General features: G+C 35.0%; 1 protein-coding gene across 1 annotated transcript in view; it reads right to left on the bottom strand.

Moving 5' to 3' along the window:
- Positions 1-21,618, bottom strand: part of LOC136033863 (COP9 signalosome complex subunit 1-like) — a 57,211-nt gene that overhangs the window by 8,204 nt on the left and 27,389 nt on the right. The window contains exons 6-11 of the mRNA XM_065714832.1: positions 17,571-17,654; positions 16,230-16,307; positions 10,975-11,099; positions 8,761-8,866; positions 4,465-4,553; positions 669-933 (exon numbers count right to left, since the gene is read on the bottom strand). Of these exons, the coding sequence (XP_065570904.1) occupies positions 669-933; positions 4,465-4,553; positions 8,761-8,866; positions 10,975-11,099; positions 16,230-16,307; positions 17,571-17,654 (747 nt within the window). The remainder of the gene's footprint in view (positions 1-668; positions 934-4,464; positions 4,554-8,760; positions 8,867-10,974; positions 11,100-16,229; positions 16,308-17,570; positions 17,655-21,618) is intronic.

The following is a 21,618-nucleotide window of genomic DNA, read 5'->3' as shown; positions in this document are numbered from 1 at the left end:
TATGACATGACACCGAATAAAAAAGCATCTTGTATGCGAAGATGGAGTTTTCATAGAACAATTGAAGGTTATTCTAAATATTATTTTTTGCTATTTACAAAAGCCAATTATAATTTCCTTTTCAAATGAGTCCTTAAACAGCTCTCCAAGATGTTTCAGTGCCCGGCTAGCAGCAGAGGAAAAGAAAAAGGAGCAATTCTGTGATTCAGTAGGAATATGATTTTGCAAAAAATGCAAAAAAGTGATTTTTCTTGTTGCTCAAGCCAGGGGACTTTAGTTTCTATCCGACACCAATTTTTAGGGATGTGGGTTGTTTTTCAAGATTCCCATAAATTTGTTTTTGAAATAATATTTTACTACAAAGACCGAACGAGATAAATTACCACTCCTGGATCGCTGCAAATGTAAATTTTTCTCACAAGCAAGTGTTTTTCAAACGCGTTTTTAAACTTTTGGTTACTATGCGTTGTGGTTCGTTTTTTTTTCTAGATTACAGCTACCGCTGCAACCATGATAGCCCAGAGTGGGTGGGGATGAGATTTTCCCATGCCTCCTGTCCCTCGTCCAGAGCACTCATCGTTAAAAAAAACCCCATAAAACTTTGTTTTTTCAACAGCAGGCAAAGGAACTATTGCTTGTGCAGCAGATATCGAAAAAGAACAACTTACCGTCACACAAATTCCATGCTTAATAGCTAAGGCTCTCATTACTTCAACCTTCACTAATCGCTGATACTCCCTTCCCTGTTCTCTTGTAGTTTCAAAAGTGACTACCCTCTCATCAATGACGTGCTCTTTTAAGATAAGTTCTTCTGAATTAATTCGTGCAGAAATTTGACCTTTCTGAATCAAGGGGATGAGCTCCAATTGCAGGTCACTAACAGTTGTATTAAAAGCTGAAGCCATTATGCGCAGATCAGCACTTGAATAGGACCTGTTATAATATATAACATAAGCACAAGCATGCAAGTTGAGAGATACTAGACAAAATGCATCATACCTGTACACAAGAAGGCAGAAAACAAGAATATGTTCCCCTAAAAGTGGTCTGAGAGACCACATACCTCCCTTGAAAATTATTTAATTAATTAATTATAGTTTGATATCCAGGCTACAGGCATTGACTGATTGGATTGCAATCAAAGATATGACTAGTCAGAATACAAATAAAATGAAGAACAAAAAGTTTTGAATATACTCTTGGTGTACAGTAATATTTTTTATGTGGAATTGGACTGCGTCTAAAAACAAAATTCTTGCTCTTCACAAACAATGTGGAAAAATACTTTTCATCTTGCTATTCAACCATTAAAAAAGGGTATCGTTCCACGAATAAGGAAGTGAACAGAGAGGATTTCGGTGATAACAAAAAGAGGCATAAAAACTAATATTTAAGAATTAACGACGCTTCTTGACTACTAAGGTCCCTGCGTCGGCCCTGCAGTGCAATCCTGCAGCGTGATTCGATCTCTGGGTCCCGTATTACCAAGCTAAGGTCAAATCCACTGCGCCACCACAGGACATAAGAACTAATAAGATAGTTCTAAAAGGAGCTTCAAATCTTCCCTGTGTTTAAAATTTTTCCTTGTTTTTAAAAAAATCTAAGTGGGCGAGACTCTGACGTATTTTCAATTATTTTCAATGAAAATATCAAATGACACATGTTTCAATGGAAATTCTTTAATACAGATTTCCTCAATAAAGAATTTTTCCAAATCTAGGGGTGAAATAAAGGGGACTTGTTTTTTTTTGGTTTTTCAATAACAATTCGTATGCAACATTTAGTTACTTTCTTCAGTTTTGAAATTTCGATTGCTTAACATTCTCTAGGAAAGGGAGCAAGCAGGTTCAGCAATAGAGCCATTTTGCCAGACATAAAAAAACAAAATACTGCACAGACTTACTTAGTCCATCTAACATTTAATTATTTTCGATAAGCCGAAGTAAAAGACGAGTCTTCAAGTACAGTGTTCCCTTCCGTGTAATTTCAAAATTGACCAACTTCTCATCAAAACACACTCTATCAAAATAGGTTTCCCTGCATTATTCCGGACTGAACTAGTGTTCGGAGCAGGGTTGCCAACTGGACACATTTTTATGTCAAAAAGGATAGAGTTTCCAGGTGCCGAAACATAAATCACAAAGAAAGGGAGATATTTTGTAAACTTATGACATAAAACGAAACATGTCCCAACTGGACATATATTTTGATAAAAAAAGATGTACTTTCATTTGCTTTTTCTCCTTTTTTTGGGTTTTTCCAGAGATGTTGGAAGCAAAGTATTTTTTCGTCATTAAAAATGACGCAATTTTGGATGCTCAGAGGCGATTCAGGTACCAAAAAGTTGGCAACCTTGGCTCAGAGCATCCAAATCATATAGGCTTATATCACGAAAAGGGTGGCCAAAGTAAGAAAGCATAAGAGCACTAAGTACGAGACTCACTGCTTATCTTCCGCACTGTCGAATCATGATTTTTCAGGTTGTAAAATTCACTGTTCAAGTGTCGTGTACAAGGTTCCTGTATAAAGAAAGACACAATCTCTCTAGTTGGGACGTCATCGACAGAACTACCCCACAGTATCGCTGTGGCAGCTAGGGGAGCCTAAAGTTGGGGCACCATTGACCGTTGCATTTTGATTTGAGTATCAACTTCCCGTTTGGATACTTTTATCCCAGCCCTTTTGGTACTGTCCGTCCATTTTTTCGCCAATTCTCTACTTGAAAGCGGCTCCTTCTAAATTTAGAATTCCTTATGTTTCCCATACAAAATACAACGAATGTTTAGCCACGAAAAACTATACTTTAATTTCATTGCTTTGTTTCGTACAAATCTGCTTGAAAAGTTGACCCAAGACAAGAAGTCTTTCTCTTCGAATAAGGTTCAAGCATTGATATTTTACCTACCACATACACCACAATGCTTACCCAGGCTCCTAGAATTCTGACAAGAATAATAGAGGTTTTCTTAGTCTTTTCAATTCAAGTATGATCACTGTTGTACTCCCAAGCGAACTAGGCGCTCCAGGAATTTGTAATCAATATGTTTAATATTGCTTGCAGCCGAGTGAGATGTGCAGTAAGAATATAAAGCTGAAATAAACATATTTCAAATTTGTGAGCCACGGGTGTCAAAATGAAGTGAAGGAGTTTCAAAATAGTCAGCAAGATTAGATATGTGGAGGAGCAAGAATGATTCCACCTCTACTTATCTGTTACTTATCCATGCCGGGACAATGCCTAAACAAGGGGAAAGCACAATTGTTAAACAATAAGCTTTAAGGCTTGAACAACCGATGTTATAAATAACTTTACGATAATAAGCCAAAACTCACATTTACAATTTTTTTCTTCAATGTTTAGGTGTTCGAAAAACAGCTGTTTTCTATATCTCCCAAAAACAGAATAAAAACATAAACAGGTTTTCTTTTTTTTTGTTCACCTGTTCTGTTTCATTCAAGCCCTGTTTATTTTTTTCTATTATGATTTCACCTGTTATTTATCTCCACTCCCCATTCCAGAGACATGTGAGCCATGGTTGTTTTATGAAAGATACCATGATATATAAGATCGTACATCCAAAACTGGTGCTCACGGAAATAAGTTCCGTCTTATGATCTGAAGTTGGTAGGCACTGTTACAGGACACAAAAATCAGCCTCTTGTTTCTCAAGTTTTCAACTAATCTTTACTGAGCTTTGCCTACCATTTTTGAATAATAATCTTTAGTGAAGGCGGATTCACCCTTCTGTGGAGGGCGGCTTTTTCTCTTTTGTCTGCTTATTTGGCTTCATCAGTGGCAGCATATTTTTCCTTAATAGCAAAGTTGTCAAGTGTGTTCCTGAATCCATTCCTGATGAAGCGAAATCAACGTGAAAATCGTAACAAATCGTTTTGTATACAGCAATGCCTTTGAATTCCTCACCAGTAGTGCTCTGTGGTTATTAATGTTCAAATTGGAAGAAAGGTACTTTTTCTGATGTTTCTGTCTTGAATAATGAGATTTTCATAAGCTGGCAAATTCCTAATACATTGCTTATTCTTCTTCGACACTTTCTGAAGACCTTTTTATCCCCCCCCCCCCAACCAAACACACAAACACAAAGAAAAATTGGATGGCCCCTTCCAACACACACACACACACAATCCATTGTATTTGAATGCTTTTGAATTTGAATTGCTGGAATGGAACGAATTGCTCATCCTGTTTTGTCACTGGGCACTGCAATGAAAATAAAGATCAGAAACACTGGTTCGACCATAAAAAGTCGATACGGCTGACCATATTGACAGTGCAGCATTTAAGTGTCATTAGTTCCGGATCTAGAATTTGACACTTCATCTGTTTCCTGTTTTATAGTCATTTTTGTCATTTTCTTTTATCATTTTTACCGACGAATACGGTCCAAAATTAATCGAAATTCTAATCATGGGAGACTATGTAAAAGACCGAAAGTGTAAGCTCACCTGAAGTACTGAATAAGGGCTCTACTTCTAATCTGTGCATAAAGTGAATTCACGTGTGGTGCTAGGTACATGTCCAACAGAAGGTTATCCTAAAAAGATATCACAGATAAGAAATGACTTAGATTTACTGAAAATTAAACCAACTTAACTTAAATGCGTAAAATAAAAAGGTGGTTTACACAAGCACAATTTTTTCAGAAAAGAGTTATGGTAGAGAAACCCAAAAGTGAAATAAAGAAAATGTCACATCTCAATTTTCAAAGCAAATATGCTTAAATTGCTTGGGTAGGAACCTTTGGTCGGCTTCACAGACAAAAGTGAAGTAGGCGAAAAACTTCGGTTTTGTCTCTTTGTCGTTGATGTAACACTGCAGCTGCTTACTTCAGAAACTTGCTAAATCGTAATTCCCAAGAATAAACGTATATTCAAAAACTGAAGACAAATTGGACAAAAACGGTCTGAAAGTGAATCATTTCTGCTTAATTCCAACTTTATTCTCTATTCCTGACACTCATTAATGATGTTACTTTTAAAAAGTACTATGCGTATAAGCTGACATTATGGTACTTTGTTTTAAAACATAAAAACATGATCTATGAAGTTAATTCTTTTCTCAAATGTATATGAAACGAATAAAAGGTAGACCTTTTATTCCTTTTATCCGTTATTGATTATAAGTTATTCTACGAGATAGAGATGGAATTTTTTTTTTGAACCCTCAAATGCATATCGCAAACCAACAATGCCAGCTGGTCCACCTATCTATCCCTCCCCCCATCCTGACGCTGAATGTGCTCTACAAATGTTACTTACAAATTACTTTCCATAATAGGCCAAAATTTCCAAACTTTGAAGCTCTGAACTCTGCTAGCTCCCATATCATGAAGGTTAAGAGTATAAAATTTATTGCGTAACGTCTCCTTCACTATAATTACTTAGCTGTCAGGCTCAAGCGAATCAGGGTAATAATATAAAGAAGGTAGAGAGGGCTTCGAAATGGCACAGATCTTAGAAAAACCGTCCACTTGGCCCACAGGACTTACCTAACACGTTTTAAGTGGATCTGTGCACTTTATCGGGAAGGCTGTATAAGGGAATAGTTGATCCTCATTCTCATGTCCCATTGGCCGAAGGAAATATGCCTGAATCAGATCAGTAAAATAACATACCTAAGGTGCAAAACACTTACCTTTCTGCTAAAAAGTTGGCGGTGGAATGGGTAATGTTGGAGGGCCCGGTAGTTCACTTCAGTTTTCGAATGATGCAGATTGAAAATCCTTGGATAATTTCTGTTAATGAAATACAACAAACAAATATTTTCGCCTTAATGTTGGCGGTGGAAGGGACAGAAGTTGTAGAGGGTAAATGGGCCAATTTCATGCATCCAATATTCCAGATTAAAATTCTTGCACAATCCCGCTTCAAGGAAGGTGCAACCTGCCCACCTTCTGGATTAAAAGTTAGCAATGTGGGAGGACTAGGTGCAACTTGGGCTTAGCTCGTTTGGGCACCAAATCAGGGCTTCGCTTATCAGTGTCTCAAACCAGGACTTATCTAGTTTTTGAAGATAGTTATTATCCAGCCTTTTTTCTCCATATTTTTGTTTCAAAAGTTGAATTTCTTGTGGCTGGCCAACTTTAGACGTTAGAATTAAGACAAGAATAAGGTGTAAGCTCCAAATTCTTTAGTAATGAGAGAACTATTGAAGCTAAGGAGGTATATAATAATAATAATAATTTATTTATAACCCACATCATAACAAGTTATGGCACTTGTGGAGTAACACAAAAAAAAAGAAAAAAAGAAAATGAAATACACTGCAAGTAAAATACACTACAAATTGAAAAAACTCTACGCTACAATGAGATTAAACGATCAGACGGACCAAAGGATGATGAGGCGATAAACGATAAAAGGCTGATTCCGACAACCTTCCATGCAGGAAGGCCAACTTTGCACTTATATCAGGGACATCAAACTTACGAATTATCTTACCATTGCTATACCAAGGTGGGAGATAAAGTAAAAATTTACAATATCTGAAAAAATACGTCCGAATCTGATTAACATCATTTTTCTTTAGAAGGGGATAAAGACCAGAAAGATAAAGGACAGAATGATCACAAAATGTAGCATATATCCTACCCAGTGCACGTCTATTATACTTCCCTCGATTAGCAACTATCTTAGAATAGCCCATTTGAATTTTCTTTTGAACATCACGAACAGTGCACTGCCGTAGGCAAGAAATTGAATTAGTAACAGTAATACCCAACCACCGAAAGGCGGAAACAAAGGGTACAGAAAAACCAGGACAAGCTAAGGGATCATTAGAGGAAGTCGGGCCATTAAAAACTAGAAATTCACATTTCTCAACATTAAGAGAAAGACCAATTTTAGAAAATAGACGTGAAACGTTTGAGACCATAAACGAGAGACCTTGCTTATTTTTACACAAAAGTAGAAGATCATCCGCATAAGCAAGATAAGAAACATCTGAGAGTCCAATAAAATAATTTGATCTAATTTCATCTAAAATACCAGAAATGCATATTTTGAATATACTAGGTGATAAAACCCCTCCCTGTTTGACACCCCGACATAAACGGACAAACGGAGATCCAGATTTATTAATTCAGAGGAAAGAATCCTCATACCAAAAATGAAGAAGAAAAATGACTGAAAGATTTACACCATTATTAAAAAGGGAAAGAAAAGCTTGACTGTGAACTATATTGTCAAAAGCTTTAGAAAGGTCCAACGTACATATATAAAGTGGCGACCCCTCAGCCAGGCTATTCTTAAGGGCGGAAGAAAGAACACGGTGTGTATGTTGACAACCAATACCAGATTGAAACCCGAGTTGATTCGATCCGAAATTTATATTTTCATTTAAATGAGGAATTAAGATATATTCAAGGATTTTACTCAAGTTACACGTAGTGGTTACTCCTACATTGAGAAGGGAGTTTTCCCCGCTTTAGAATTGAGGTGACAGTTCTACAAAGAAAGCTATCCGGAACCAGTAAAGATGTTAAACACATTTGGAACAACAACTGCAAATGAAATAAAAGAACAACACACTTTGGATATATATTATTTGCACTAATGCCATCAATAACAATGGATGAAGATTTAAGTTGCTTAATTGCATTTTCAACAGCAGTTATTGTTACTGGAAAAATATGGCCTTGATGAAACGAAGGCGGAAGAATTTTAGAAAGTAACCGAGAATAATGTGACTGCACGAAGAAATCAATTTTGGAAAAATTCCCGAATAGTAAACATACCAAGTTGAACTAGAAATCGAATCACTATTATAAAGATCACTTTTATCCAGCTTCTCAGAATTGATCAATTTAGACCAATCCTTTTTAGAGGCTGGATATTCCATACCCTTATAACGAATAGATTTAAGGTACTTTTTATAATCATTCTTTGTTTTCTGCTTTATATCCGCAACAGCCCCCGTTGTAGGTCTACCAGAACCAACCCAAATTCGAAGCCAAAGTTTTGCCTTATTTTTATAATTCTTTAATTCAGGATCGGCAGCCCATATAGATTTCCGCGTTTTTATACGAATACGCTCTTCGGGAACCACAATTTGTTCAGCTTCCGTCCCTTCATATCGGTTCATATGGGTTAGCGTTACTCAGTTTCAGTCCCAACTACAGGATGTAAACCGACTCAACAGAGATTATGAACAAAAATGACACGTAACATTACATGATAACGCTTTTGGAACCAGAGAATAGAAGCAAAGGGAAACCCTAGAGAAGAGAAGATTCTATTTTTCAAAATTTGGGGTGGGAAAATTTGTTTTTCTTTTTGTATTAAACAAGAATGATTCGTAACATTAGATGATTCACTTTTGGAACGAGAGAACTAGGAGCAAAGGGAAACCTCAGGGGGGAGGGAGATTCTATTTCTCAAAATCGGGATGGGGGAAATTCTATCTCCTTTCGATTTAAAAAAAAAAGAGATTAAAAAAAAGACATTTTTCAAAATCCAAGACATGGAAGAAAATGATAGGGAGCGAATAATACCCCCACCCCATGTCCCCAATTGGCTCTACTGCAAGCATTTGGACAACAAAGTATAACTGAACGCAAAAATACATAGCTGAACAATGATTAAGAATTCAAAATACAGAAAAGAAAGGTGGAAAAAGTTTAGCTTTAAAATCAGGTGAACTTACTATTTTTTTTAAAAATAACTAAATTTTCAAAAATTTATGTTACAGAAAAAGCGCACTTTCAGTTTGAAATGTACTAAACTAACTAAAACACTTCCTACCTTAATATCTTCTAGTATTTTCAAAGCTGTGTCATACTTCGATTTAAAAAAATTGGTAGCTACTTCGCGGAGTGCAGGTTCTTGTTCCAAAAATAATTTAAATGAACTGAAAAAAGGAGATTACATTAACTAGTAACTTTTCTAACTCTTAATCACTGTCATCTTGGAAATTTAAATAAATAATAATAATAATAAAAAAGGACGAAGCACAATACGCTATTCCATGGAAAACTATTCATTAGACTAAGGTTTTAGTTCTTAAAACGGAATTTTAACGAAGCGAGCTAGAACGTTCTATACGCTATTCCAAATGGTCTTGAACGGGCTTTTTGTTACCCCTGAGAAAAACTAGTGAAAAAAAGGCGACAATACAGGGTGTTTCAGAAGTCACGCACCATACTGATCACCCACATAACGTGCATCTGATGGAAGCTCTGTCTGTTAATAACATAGATAGATAGGTATAAATTTTTTTTTGTATAAACCTAAATTCTGTACGACTACTGGGACACCCAATATGAAAAAAATCTTTAAGAAACACTTTCAAGAAGAATACAAGTACTTAGAAAGATGTTTTTTTTTAGGTTGTTTTCAAATGAAGATAAATATCATAATCTTTGCCTCCTCCAAAATGAGCAAACTTAACCGCAAAAAATTGAGGGTTGCACACCTGCAAAATCCTGGGGCCAGTTTTCTTTAAGACTTATTCTCTTCGTAGATACCATACAAGATTCCTAAATTTGTTCTTTATTTATTGTAACAATTAAAAGCATATGAGAAACCTCATTCTCTTTGTCTTTTCAATAAGTATTTTGTTTTTGTTTTTCCAGCTCTTGAAGAACAATTGTTCTGCCCTTGTACTCCAACCGATTACTAGTTTTAGCCTTGTTTTTAGTACATTAAACTTTTTTTTTAACCAATTGTTTGAGCATAAATATTAATCTTGATCCAATACAACTTAACGAGTTTCTAAAATAATCATTGTCCTGTCTTCTTAGGCAATGCTTCCATTATCCCATAATTTTGAAAGTCTCTCCGAAAAAAAAAAATTGGGTTACTAAAGATTCGTATTTTGTGCCTACATTCATCTTTTCAGGAATGTAAATTTTGGGGACGTTACAGAGAATCCAATTTTTTTGGAGAAATTTGGGTAACTCCGAAATAGTTATGGATAGTGGAAGAACTATTTCTAGAATTTTTTTTTTTTACCAATAACCCCATTAGCCCCCATAACCCTCTCCCCTGAAAATCTTGGATATAATGTTTGCTCTTTAGTCACTTTTTTGCCATACAAATCACACTATAAGTGAAAAAAAATCTACAAAAATTATGAAAATTGAGAAATATTCAACAATACGACTACACTACTAGGAATAGGTGCACAAAGGTCCGACTCATGGGATGGATGCGGGAACAGAATAATTATGTACAGGGTTGAAAATGAGACAAAAGTAGACCTCTAAGAAATAGTTCCCTAAGTTTCGGCAAGGAAGCCTACGAACCAATATATTAGGAAGGGGAATTCTTCCTCACTGTGTACACACATACTTAAAGATATACCTACGTACATACGTGTTAGAATATTTTACAAAGGAGAGAAGAGGTAGAAAATGAAAGAATTTCAAGAATTTTCCTGAGGGAAAGAGGTGTAGGGAAGGGGTTGTGCATTCTGGAACAATCTCAGGATGGCCCCCATCTCAGGGTACTAATAAGATACATAAAGTTAATGGGTGTCTAAATAAAAAAGAAAAAGAAGATAAACTTTTAGTTTCTGGGTTTGTTAGACACTTCTGACATTTGTATTGTTCCTATGCAAGAATTCTTTAACATTATTCTAGAACCTAGAGTCTAGATTAGCAACTGTGGTAAACATTAAACACAATTTTGGTTTAGATACCAAGTTAATTATCTATACTTTTTTTTAAGGTATTTTCCAAGGTTGAACTTTGTAATAAGGATTATTACCTCAAAAGGACAAAACGTAAGGACTTTATTTAGCTATTGCAAACATTTTTTTTTATTATAAAGAAAGCAGTTGAAGAAACACCATACAGGAACCCACCTTGGTAGCTGCTTTAGAATTGGCAACAAATTTTCCGCTCATCATAATTAAGTATTTTAATCAAGCAAACTTCTAGATATAAATCCTTAGTGGCAACAAAATTTCAGCATTGATAATGCAGTTTTCATCGAGTACAAACCAATAGACATTACCTGCTAGAGATCACTTCGTTCTGAAGTTCTTCTCGGTTGAAAGTGGCAAGGGCACATAAAGTTCCATAGGTGGCTACGTTTGAAGGGGTCATTATATCAGGAAAATTGCTATGATCAATGTTCGCCTTGAAAAGAAAAAATACGCGGTTTTAGAATACGATTAAATCAACACGGCAAGCGCAAAATGCATAAATAATAATAATAATTTATTTATAACACACAAAATACATTAAACTGTGGAGTTAACACAAAAAAAAACAAGAAAAAAAATCACAAATATACGATTCTACAACATAAATTAACTCAATTCAAAAAATGGCCAAAGAGGGTCAAAAACACCAATCATTTGGATCTGCAGATCCAAATAGATCTGCAGATAATTGTTTCAGTCGCGAGGGCGCATCAACAATGACAAAACTTAGAAAGGACTGTATGGTTCCGATACCACCGAGACAGACGCAGCAAATATTTACAATACTTAAAATATCCTGAGCATATTTTTTTTTGTATCCTTCTTGCGAAGGAGGAAAGCAAAACCAAAAAGGTAAAAAACAGCAGGGGCATGAAAACTAGAATAAAGACGGCAGGGTCCTTTTCGGTTATACCGACCACGATTGGGTCAAATTTTTCCTTAACCAAACCGCATACTTTTCAGCACGCTGGAAGTAATAGCGGAGCAAGTAGACGAAAGTGACGTGGAAAAAGATAAACCCAACCATTTAATATTTGCTGAACATGGTATAGTTGAAGAACCCAAGCAAAGAGGTGATGCTGGTGGAGGACTCTCAAAACACAAAAACTCGGCATTAACTGAAAGGCCTAATGTCGATATTCCCGCTGAAAGCAGTTCAAAGTAGGCGATTTGAATATGTTTTGTCCTGCTAAGAAGCAGAACATCATCAGCATAAGCAACGTGACTAGTGCCCAAATTATCACTGCAAAAAACTGACGGTTCAAGACGTCAAAGACACGAAGCTAAAACACACTTAAATATGCTCGGAGATAACACGGCACCTTGCCTAACGCCTTTTTTACCAGGAATATATTCTCAGCTGGATTTATTATTTTTAGCGTGAGATAACTAGGTGAGGTACTAAAAAAAGTTGGCCACTGGTCATTGCACTTATTTTCAAATGTAGCAGTGAAAGCAAAATTAAGCCTGCATCGTTTCGATTATGTTTAAGCACTCATTACCCCTGGCCTGCTCTACAAACTGAAGATATACCCCATCAATTCTGCAATTTCACATTGGCCAGAGTTGGTCAGACGAAATCCCTGTAGAACTGAGGAGTTTGGCTGCTAAGTTTAATAAAAAGAAAAGTTTTTTCAACTAAAAGTAAGGAGCAACATTAAAACTTAAAACGAACAGAAATTATTACGTATATGAAGGATATTTCCCCCTCCTTAACACCTCCCTCTTTACGCTAAAGTTTTTGAGTACTTTTAAAAAACTCGCTGTTCAAATTAAATGTAAACTTAAACCTTAGCGTAAAGAGCGAGGTGTTGAGGAGGTTGCAGTCCCCTTCATATACGTAATAATTTCTGTTCGTTTTAAGTTTTAATGTTGCTCCTTATTTTCAGTTGAAAAAAAAACTTGTTTTTTTATTTAATTTCTGATCGTTTTTTAAATAATGCCAGGAAATCTTGCCCCACCTCCATGGAGAAATCCCCTTCCTCACGAAAATATCCTCTGGACAATTCAATTCCGGAGGAAATTTACCTCGGGGAATTACCCTTTAAAACCCCACGCTTAAAATTAATACAGAAAAAAGAAAGCAAGATATACAAGAAGAATTTTGTATTGGAATTCTGGCAAATTTCCCCTGACAAGTTCACCCAATGGAAACTTCCATCTCTATGGAAAATTCACACCTGGAAAACCCCCCCAGCAAAATATTCGTCCCCCCTCCACCCGAAAATATATACTTACTTCCCAATAACATACACTATGCGTAAACAATGGACAATGTTTGCGTAAAATGGACAAAATGCGTAAAAAATGGACAATCTTAAAGACCTTTCCCCTGGGGGATGTGTGTGTGTGTGGAGGGGGGGGGGGTCATGTCATATCCAAAGGCATAGTTTTTGGGCCTTTCAAGTATGATGAAGAAAATGCCTATCTCGAAATTTTGATCGGACGATTTTGGGGAAAAATGGGGGAGGGGGAGGGCACCTAGCTGCCCTCCAATCTTTTTGGTCACTGAAAAAGGGCACAAGAACTTTTCATTTCCGTTCGAATGAGCCGTCTCCCAACATTCTAAGGACCATTGGGTCGATACGATCACCCCTGGGGAAAAAAACAACAAACAAATAAACACGCAGCCATGACCATTCTTTTAGCAAAAAATACAAAATTCAGCATTTTTGCAATAGGAGCTAGAAATCTGTACAATAGGGTTTTCTGATACGCTAAATCTGATGGTGTAATTTTGGTTAAGATTCTATGACTTTTAGGGGGTGTTTTCTCCTTTTTTAGAAAATGAAGCAAATTTTCTCAGGCTCGTAGCCTTTAATGGATAAAACTAAACTTATTAATTACACTGGATGAAATGGATAAAATTAAATTGTATGATGCTTAACATGATTATTCTAATACCATATGTCCTAAAATAGAATTAGATAGAGGTAAATATTAAAACAAGGGGGGAATATTAAGCATTGAATATGGCTTTATTTACCTTTCGATGTTCGTTTTACTCAGTTGTTTTTATAGAACAAATTCTACTGAAGTTGAAGCTCTTCCGGTCTTAAAAATTACTTCAATCTAAATATTTTAATTTAGTAAACAGAATGCAATAGTGTCCAGTTATTCTGATATTTCCAACAAAGCGTACCTTAAAATACTTATTATAATTCCAAAATGTTAGACTGGTTTGCTTATATTACTTCCAAAGCCAGTTAATTATCCAATAAAAAAGCATGAATCACGGTTATGGACACCAAGTTCTCATTTTTCTATAGAGAACTGGGGTTCGTCATTTTGAACTAGGTTAGATACTAAAATAAAAAGTATATATTTTTGGTTTCACTAGATTTAAGTTTTTTTCAGAGCATTCAACTATTCTACAAGTGTGTTGTGGATGATTCCAACCACACAACTCCACCAACGTTTCAGCCATTAATAGTAGTTGAATTTTCAATCATTTTAGATACAAAAAATAACCGTTGGGCATATTAGTAAATGAAAGGTTTAAGGTCCAAGATAATTCCTACTTCACTCATATAATTTTTATTCACTCCTATATAATTCTACTTCACTCGCATAACATTTATTCAATCATGTCATATTCACTCATTCATAATTCCTATTTCACTTGTATAATTTTTATTCACTCATACAATATTCACTCATATGTAATTCTAATTTACTCATATAATATTTATGAATTCTGTAGATTCAGATTCCTCCTTTTTTTTTTACAGAGCGTTTGGCTACCCTAGCAATGTGTTGTGGACGACTCCAGCCGCAGAGCTCCAATAATGTTAGAGTCTAGAGTATTAATTGAACTTTCAATTATTCTAGATACAAAAAAATTAACCGTTGGGAAAATTAGTAAATGACAGGTTTAAGGTGCAAGATAATTCCTACTTCATTCATATAATTTTTATTCACTCATATAAAATTCCTACTTGACTCGTATAATTTTTATTCACTCATATATAATTCTACTTGACTCATATAATATTTATGAATTCTGTAGATTATTCAGATTCCACCTTTTTTTTTCTTTACAGAGCGTTTAGCTACCCTAGCAATGTGTTGTGGACGACTCCAGTCGCAGAGCTCCACTAAAGTTTGAGTCTAGAATAGTAATTGAATTTTCAATCTTTTTAGATTTAAACATTTAACCGTGGGTGATTTTAGTAATAAGACAGGTTTCAGATGACAGACTAATTCCTCGTTCACCCATCATCACACGAACTTGCAACTTGAAATACTAAAAAAAAGAGGGACATCAATAATTGGTGTCCTTCTTTTAGTTCTGAATAGAAAAGTCCCAAATAATTGCTTCTAGACGGCAACAACTGAAAAAATACTCTTATTTTTGAATTATAGAAAGAACGAATAGAAAAAAAGAAACAAACAATACTGATATTAATTGAAATCATGTGTTGACTGACAATTAATGTATAGCCCAGCGCCTATGAAGAAATTTCTTGCTTAGATCTTTTTTTATTTCCCACGATATATTACAAATACATTTTTTGGCAATTTTGAAAAAACTAACCCCCCCCCCCCGACCCTATAAAAAATGACGCTTATAGCTTTACTATTTAACTTTTTAGTGGAGATTGCGTTATCGACTATTTTACATTGTATAACACTACTTAGGGTTATGCATAGGAAGACGCTAGTTAGCGTTATAAATCGTGTGACGTTAGCTAACGTATATGTTATAATTATACCACGATTTAATGCTATAGTCGTTGTGTAATAGAAGAGGACATTTCAACAGAAAAGAAATTAACTGGGCAAATATTAACAAAAAGATAAAAAATCATAGGAAACATGAGAAAGACTTATGCGAAATCACTAACTACTTTAGCAATGATTCCAACAAAACAGAATCGAAAGCAAAAAATCCAAAATTGTACGCTTAGAAAAGAGTTGTAACCAATGAACCAAAAAAGGAAAAGTGAGAAGAAGAAATCTTTCATTAACTGACGTGACAACAAACATGTATTAGAGTGAGAGGATACCCTAGCATGATTGGGCAATAATAATGGTAAACAGGCAAAAACACCACAGTTAAGAAGACAACAGCCGAGGGGTAAAGGTTAAGGTTCATTTATTTTTCGATCATATCTACATAATATACTAAATATACAAATATCTGGCAGAGAGACAAACTCGTTTTGCACAGACAAAACAAGTAAAGAAATAAATAACGAAGTAAATGAAATATCAATCAAAGAAATGCATGACAAAGAAGAAAGAGAGAAAAAATAGACATACTATTATTTACTCACTACGCAAAGGCAGACACCCAACCCCAATATACAAAAGATTTTTTTTCAGCCAGCAATGGGACTGGTTCTTCATTTTTAGTGCAAATAGAGGTGTTCTAAAAATAAAACACAGATGCACAAAAAAAGTAAATGACTGCGTGTTATTGTACACAGCTTTTCAGAGAGATGCCACTAGTTTTTATCATACTCTTTATTCATCAGTACCATGTCCACCATATGCTTAACAAGGTGGATGGAAGGTATTTTTAAGAGCAAACATCAACTAGAAGTAGAGAATTGCTTACTCGTAAAAAGTGGAGTGCTGCTTGCTTGTATCGTTGTAGAGCCATCTCAGCTAATGCTGATGCACACTCAAGTTTTGTCTGCAAAAAAATAAAATTATATGAACAAAACATCTCATTTTGAAAACATAGAAATCATCATAAAACCCTAACCCTTCCCGACAACCCTCCCTTACCCAAACCCTACAAAAATGGTGATACTACGTACTTCAGAATAATGCTCTCAGATAATTTAGTTCCAAGTTTAGTGAACTTTATGATAATAATTTATTGGTAAATTATGGTTTAGCCGAGCAATGGAAATTAATTTAATAGATAAATTAAAAGGGGGAATTTTAGATGTTTGCCTATATTATAGCTTGTCGGAAAGGAAATGGTAATAATTTGGGAAGGTACTAGATAAACAATTATGGGTATCGCAGAGTATCCACCATCCAATTTAAGAATGAATAGGTTTTGATAAAATTATTCAGTCTAATTTTCAGGGAAGAAGGAAGCAGACTGAAAATCAAAAACAGAAAAACGAACATAAATACCTGCAAATCCGAAAAGTTGGCATGAGCGTATTTTAAGAACTGTTTATATATATATATATATAAAATAAAAAAAAAAAAAAATTTATTTAAAAAAGAAAGTTATATTAATTATATTTTTTTATTTTGTCAGTACTATTTGATTGCAGCAATATTTCGTCACCCAGGTTTTACGAAAGCTTCCTAAATCTTAACTCTCGAATCCGAGGGAAAAAGATTGTAGGAAACTTAATGATTCCAAATATCTATTTTATAAAAAGAGAAGTAAGAAAAAAAAAACAATCGACTTCTATATATAACATCTATAGAAGAAGTTACTCATAGAAAGGTGATTACCCTTAATAAATTACACCTTATTTTTACCTCAAAAGTTATTTCTGAAGTTTATTGTCAGTCTTAAATGAAACCCATATATTTGGATATAGCAATACAAAAACGAACTAATGATGTGGGAGGCATGGGGTAAATTGTAAAAAAAATTAATACTCCAGGAGGGTGGGCGCTAAGTACCCTCCCCTAATTAGTGTGTGCACGTGTCTGCGTATTCAATCCGCCTTAAAACATTAGCTCTTAGGTACGAATAAACAATTTTCTTGTTCGTACGCATATAATACAATTTTAGCGCTGCAAAAAAAAGGACTGAGGATGTTTTTACAGAGAAAAATCTAGAGTGAATGATTTTCTTAACAATCATCCAAAAAGCCGATTGGATACACATTAAAAGTCCTAGAATATTTTAAATCAAACGAAATACGAAATTAAAAGTAATAGATATTAAAATACAAAATGGCCAGTATTTCTGGCCTCTTACCAAGGATTCTACTGGCGGTGAATGTGCTTCAGCTTTGGTAAAATACGTTAGCACGTGAGTCCAGTTTTTCAAGTAAATGCTAACCTGAAACATAGAATGACGATAAAGATTTAAATTACAAAAATTATATTCAGTACTTTCTAATAATTTGATGAGGGTTATCACTAAATTTTTCTGAAAACTTTTCTGAAAACAGATAAATACATATCTGTCTAGCTTTGTGCGCTTCAATGGATTATCTCGGTTTCACAAGTCCTTAAATGTGATCTTTACTTGCCCTCTATCTTACCGATACTAAAGCTTCTCATTTTTCTTCCCACTAGAAATACCCAAAATTTCAAAGTATATCCGTTTTTACAATCTTCCCATTGAGGGGGTAGAGGGGCTAATATTCATTTGGCACACCTAAACAGAATTGATCTTCCGAGTTGCTTGCCTTCAAGTGATGAACTGCCAATATTATGCCCACCTTATTCGATCGAAGACATGAGCTAACAATGAAATTTGGGAAATCACTATTAACAAAGGAAAAGCACCGATCCATACTTCCACTATCCGTATCAATTAGCAGACATATTAGGAATTACAACAAACTAGAACCAGTCAAATGTCGTACGAAAAGATTCGCAAAATCCTTTATACCATATTTCATAAGTGCATTTGACAAGTAAATTGAAAGTTGCCCCATATTTCCAAGTGTATCTAACTACTGACCATTTTGTGATTGTAAAAGTAGCGTAATTTAGCGTTCATTTTAGAGTGTTACGATAGCAATTTCATATAATGAATACGAATACAAATATTGTTTGAAGATGATACAGCAATTAGTTTAACAGCGGGGAACGACGGTCCCTTGCTCTGATTGTAAGTTAGTGGTTTACCACTAATTGGTTAATCCCAAACCAAGAAAATTGAGGAATTATAGCTTTTAAAAGAAGTTCAAAGTCAGTGAACCGTGCGTGATTTCAAAATACTAATATTTGAACTTGTATCTTAAATAGAGTAGGTGGTTACAGATACCTACACGTATATAGATTCAACCCTACCCTTCAAGATGTTCATCAGTAAACTAGACCAACAGCGTCCAGGAATCTTGGTAATTTACGTAGCATTACCTTTTAATTCTCTATAAGATAATGGAAACTTTAAATCCTGCAATAATGGATTGTTATTTTGAGTGTTATCTGATGACTGAATGTTAACTTTCCAATCAAATCTACGTTATTACAAATTATTCACCATAAACCAATAAACATTTTAGAACATGTCTTAGCACACCCTAGAAACAAATTTATTTTCTTATTTGTAAAGAATGAGAAAAAAAAGATGGTTCTTTTAGCTTAGACTACCGGACTATTCTTACGTTTTGGAAGTTTTGTGGCGATTGTCATCCCAGTTTCCAGTTACTTTTTTTCTCCAGTTAACCAGTTCCTCTCTCCTCTTCTTCTTTCTCTTCTTGAAAATGTGAATCTTTGTTACTGTTGCTGGTTTATTTCTTGTGTTAAACAGACAAATCGAGTTTTACCTTTTCGTACAGGCGGTGTAAAATTTAATAAAACAGTTCAAGATCTAAGCTTCCAAAATGAGATCCCTTGCTTACGATTAAATTTTATTAAAAACTGTAACGAGCCAAGAAAATCTTTACGACCATGTTTATTAATATAACATAACTATCCGATAGAAGCTGAAAGCAAAAGAAAAGAAAAGGCAAAGGTAGGTCAACTTTAACTGATACGATCCTGATTAAAGAAACGAAGCACCAAGGGAAAAATTAGCAAGGGGAGAACAAAAATATCGAAAAAACGCAGACCACTACACAAAGACAATCCTATCACTTTTCTTGTACCAATTACATCAAAGGTCAGGAGATTGCCCCCCCCCCTTAGTAATAACTAGTTCACAGAATAATCTACGTTGACATTCTAAAGAAGATGAAAGTGCAAATTCATGTCCGCCCGAGTCTGGAGCAGCAACTCATGGATTTTGCATCCTGACGACGCGCCAGGACACCCATAAATATTGACACCTGATCATTTAGCCAAAAATGCAACAGTATTGATGAGCGCTCACCACATTGACTCTTATCAGCTACATGTGACCATTTATGTTCCCTAAGTGCAAGATGATGGTTCGAGGGGAGGCCTGAGAGGTTTTTAAGGGACACGACCATGTTATTAAAGGCCATTACCAAGGAACTGAAGGGATACTCCCAGAATTGGAAGACACATCGGAAAAAGTGTATTTTACTTCACGGGAAGGAAGTAAATTTCAACATACTGTCGTTAACCCATAATTTCCACATTTTTATTTGTGGCTTGATTCGGGCAGTGGGAATTTTTTGGACATACTGCTGTACATAGCGGGGTCAGATCTTGAATACCTGTATTGTCAATGTACTGTCTGGGAATCAAAGCCCCTGTTTAACAGGTTTTTCTGACTTGTCGTAATTAGCCTATGTAGATGACATGCGAATAAATAGCCGTTCTCGAGTTGTTCTTTTGCGTTCTGTCCAGTTAGTGGTCTTTTCTTCTTGAAATACAGGTTTATTTTTCAAGAAAGATAAATGTGACTGTCTTGTGTTTAATGGTGTTGAAAGATCTGAGCCCTTGAATTGCAATTTTTTCTTATTCCACAAGCAGATTCTTTTGCTGGCCAGGTCTCACTGCTTGTATATCAATTAGCCCTTAACGGGCTCAAGTTTTTAGGAATATTAAGACACAGCTTAAGCATGGGTTTTCAAAAATTTTTGGAAACCGGAGCCATTATAGAAGACAACCTTCATCTAGACTATACTCCAGCTTCTGTAATCATTCCATGCTTTTTTAAGCTGGTGTTAGCAGTATTTTTAATAATAGTGATTTAACACGAATCAAGACTCACTATTACCAGCAGATCGATCCATAGCCCATTTTTTTTTGGGGGGGGGGGATTTTATCAACTGGCCGGTCATCTGTATCGACTGATTTGAATTCTATTGCTGTTTAAGCAACTTCATTTATTTTTTACCGATAGAGACCGATCTTCTTCTACATTGACTCTCTGTTTTTTATTTCAATCGAGCTATTTTCCTAATAAAAAAAGAAACTGAACCAGCAAAATAGAGGGGCTTTGCGCCACTATTTTACCCGCCCAGTTTTTATTACCAGCTCGGTGGGGGACAGGGCTGTTCTTCCTCCCAACCCCATATATGACACTGCTGATTACCAGTATTTTAAATTTTGGTTTACTTTTCTCGATCTTCTGATTTCGAGAATGTCACTTCTGTTACTTAGTTTTTACTGTGTAAAGAACAAAAATTAAATTCAATTTTTTAATTCGAATACCATGATAAAAATATCCCAGACATTACAAATTTACAGTGTCGTAATGGCACTTATAAAAAAAAATAACTACTAACCTTGGGGTATTAACCTTTATTTGCTCTATCCCTTGATGATAATAATAATAATAATAATGATAAAAATGGATTCAGCAAATATTGCATAAACAGGAGATACCATATGACTAGCACACTGGGAATCAACAGATTCTCTATACTTGAATTTTTTGAAATGGTTTTGTCAAAATGTCAAATTTACCGAATTAGTGTATGTTTCAGTGTGACAAAAATGGCGAAATTTTATACTAGGCTTGTAACCTTCATAATTTCGTAAAAACCAAAAGAAAAATTGCAGAAAATCTCACCTTTGAGGCATGAATGAGCCGGAGTTCTAAGACGGAGCTGGAGGGCAAAAACACCTTTCATTTTAATGTCCTTGAGACTTGAACTTTATTTAAATTTCATTCATTTTGGTTATTTTCAACTTTTTTGATTTTTTTTTCATTTGTATCATATTCTTTTATAATCGTCCCTTTAGTTAACTATTGACATACCAATAGAATCGTCATCTTCTTCTGATTTAAGAATATCACCTATTACTTAATGTTAACATAGTCCCACTAGCCTATATTTGTCCAATAGCCCGACTGAACATAACGACTATACCGCCCTACTGATTGTTGCATTGCTCAGCGATTAGGTTCAGATAAATTGGGTGTTAAAATAATT

Source organism: Artemia franciscana, chromosome 12 (genome assembly GCF_032884065.1).
Source record: "Artemia franciscana chromosome 12, ASM3288406v1, whole genome shotgun sequence".
In the NCBI taxonomy this organism is placed as follows: domain Eukaryota; kingdom Metazoa; phylum Arthropoda; class Branchiopoda; order Anostraca; family Artemiidae; genus Artemia; species Artemia franciscana.
Note: the sequence above shows the minus strand (reverse complement) of the source record. Positions and strands in the feature narration are given on the sequence as shown.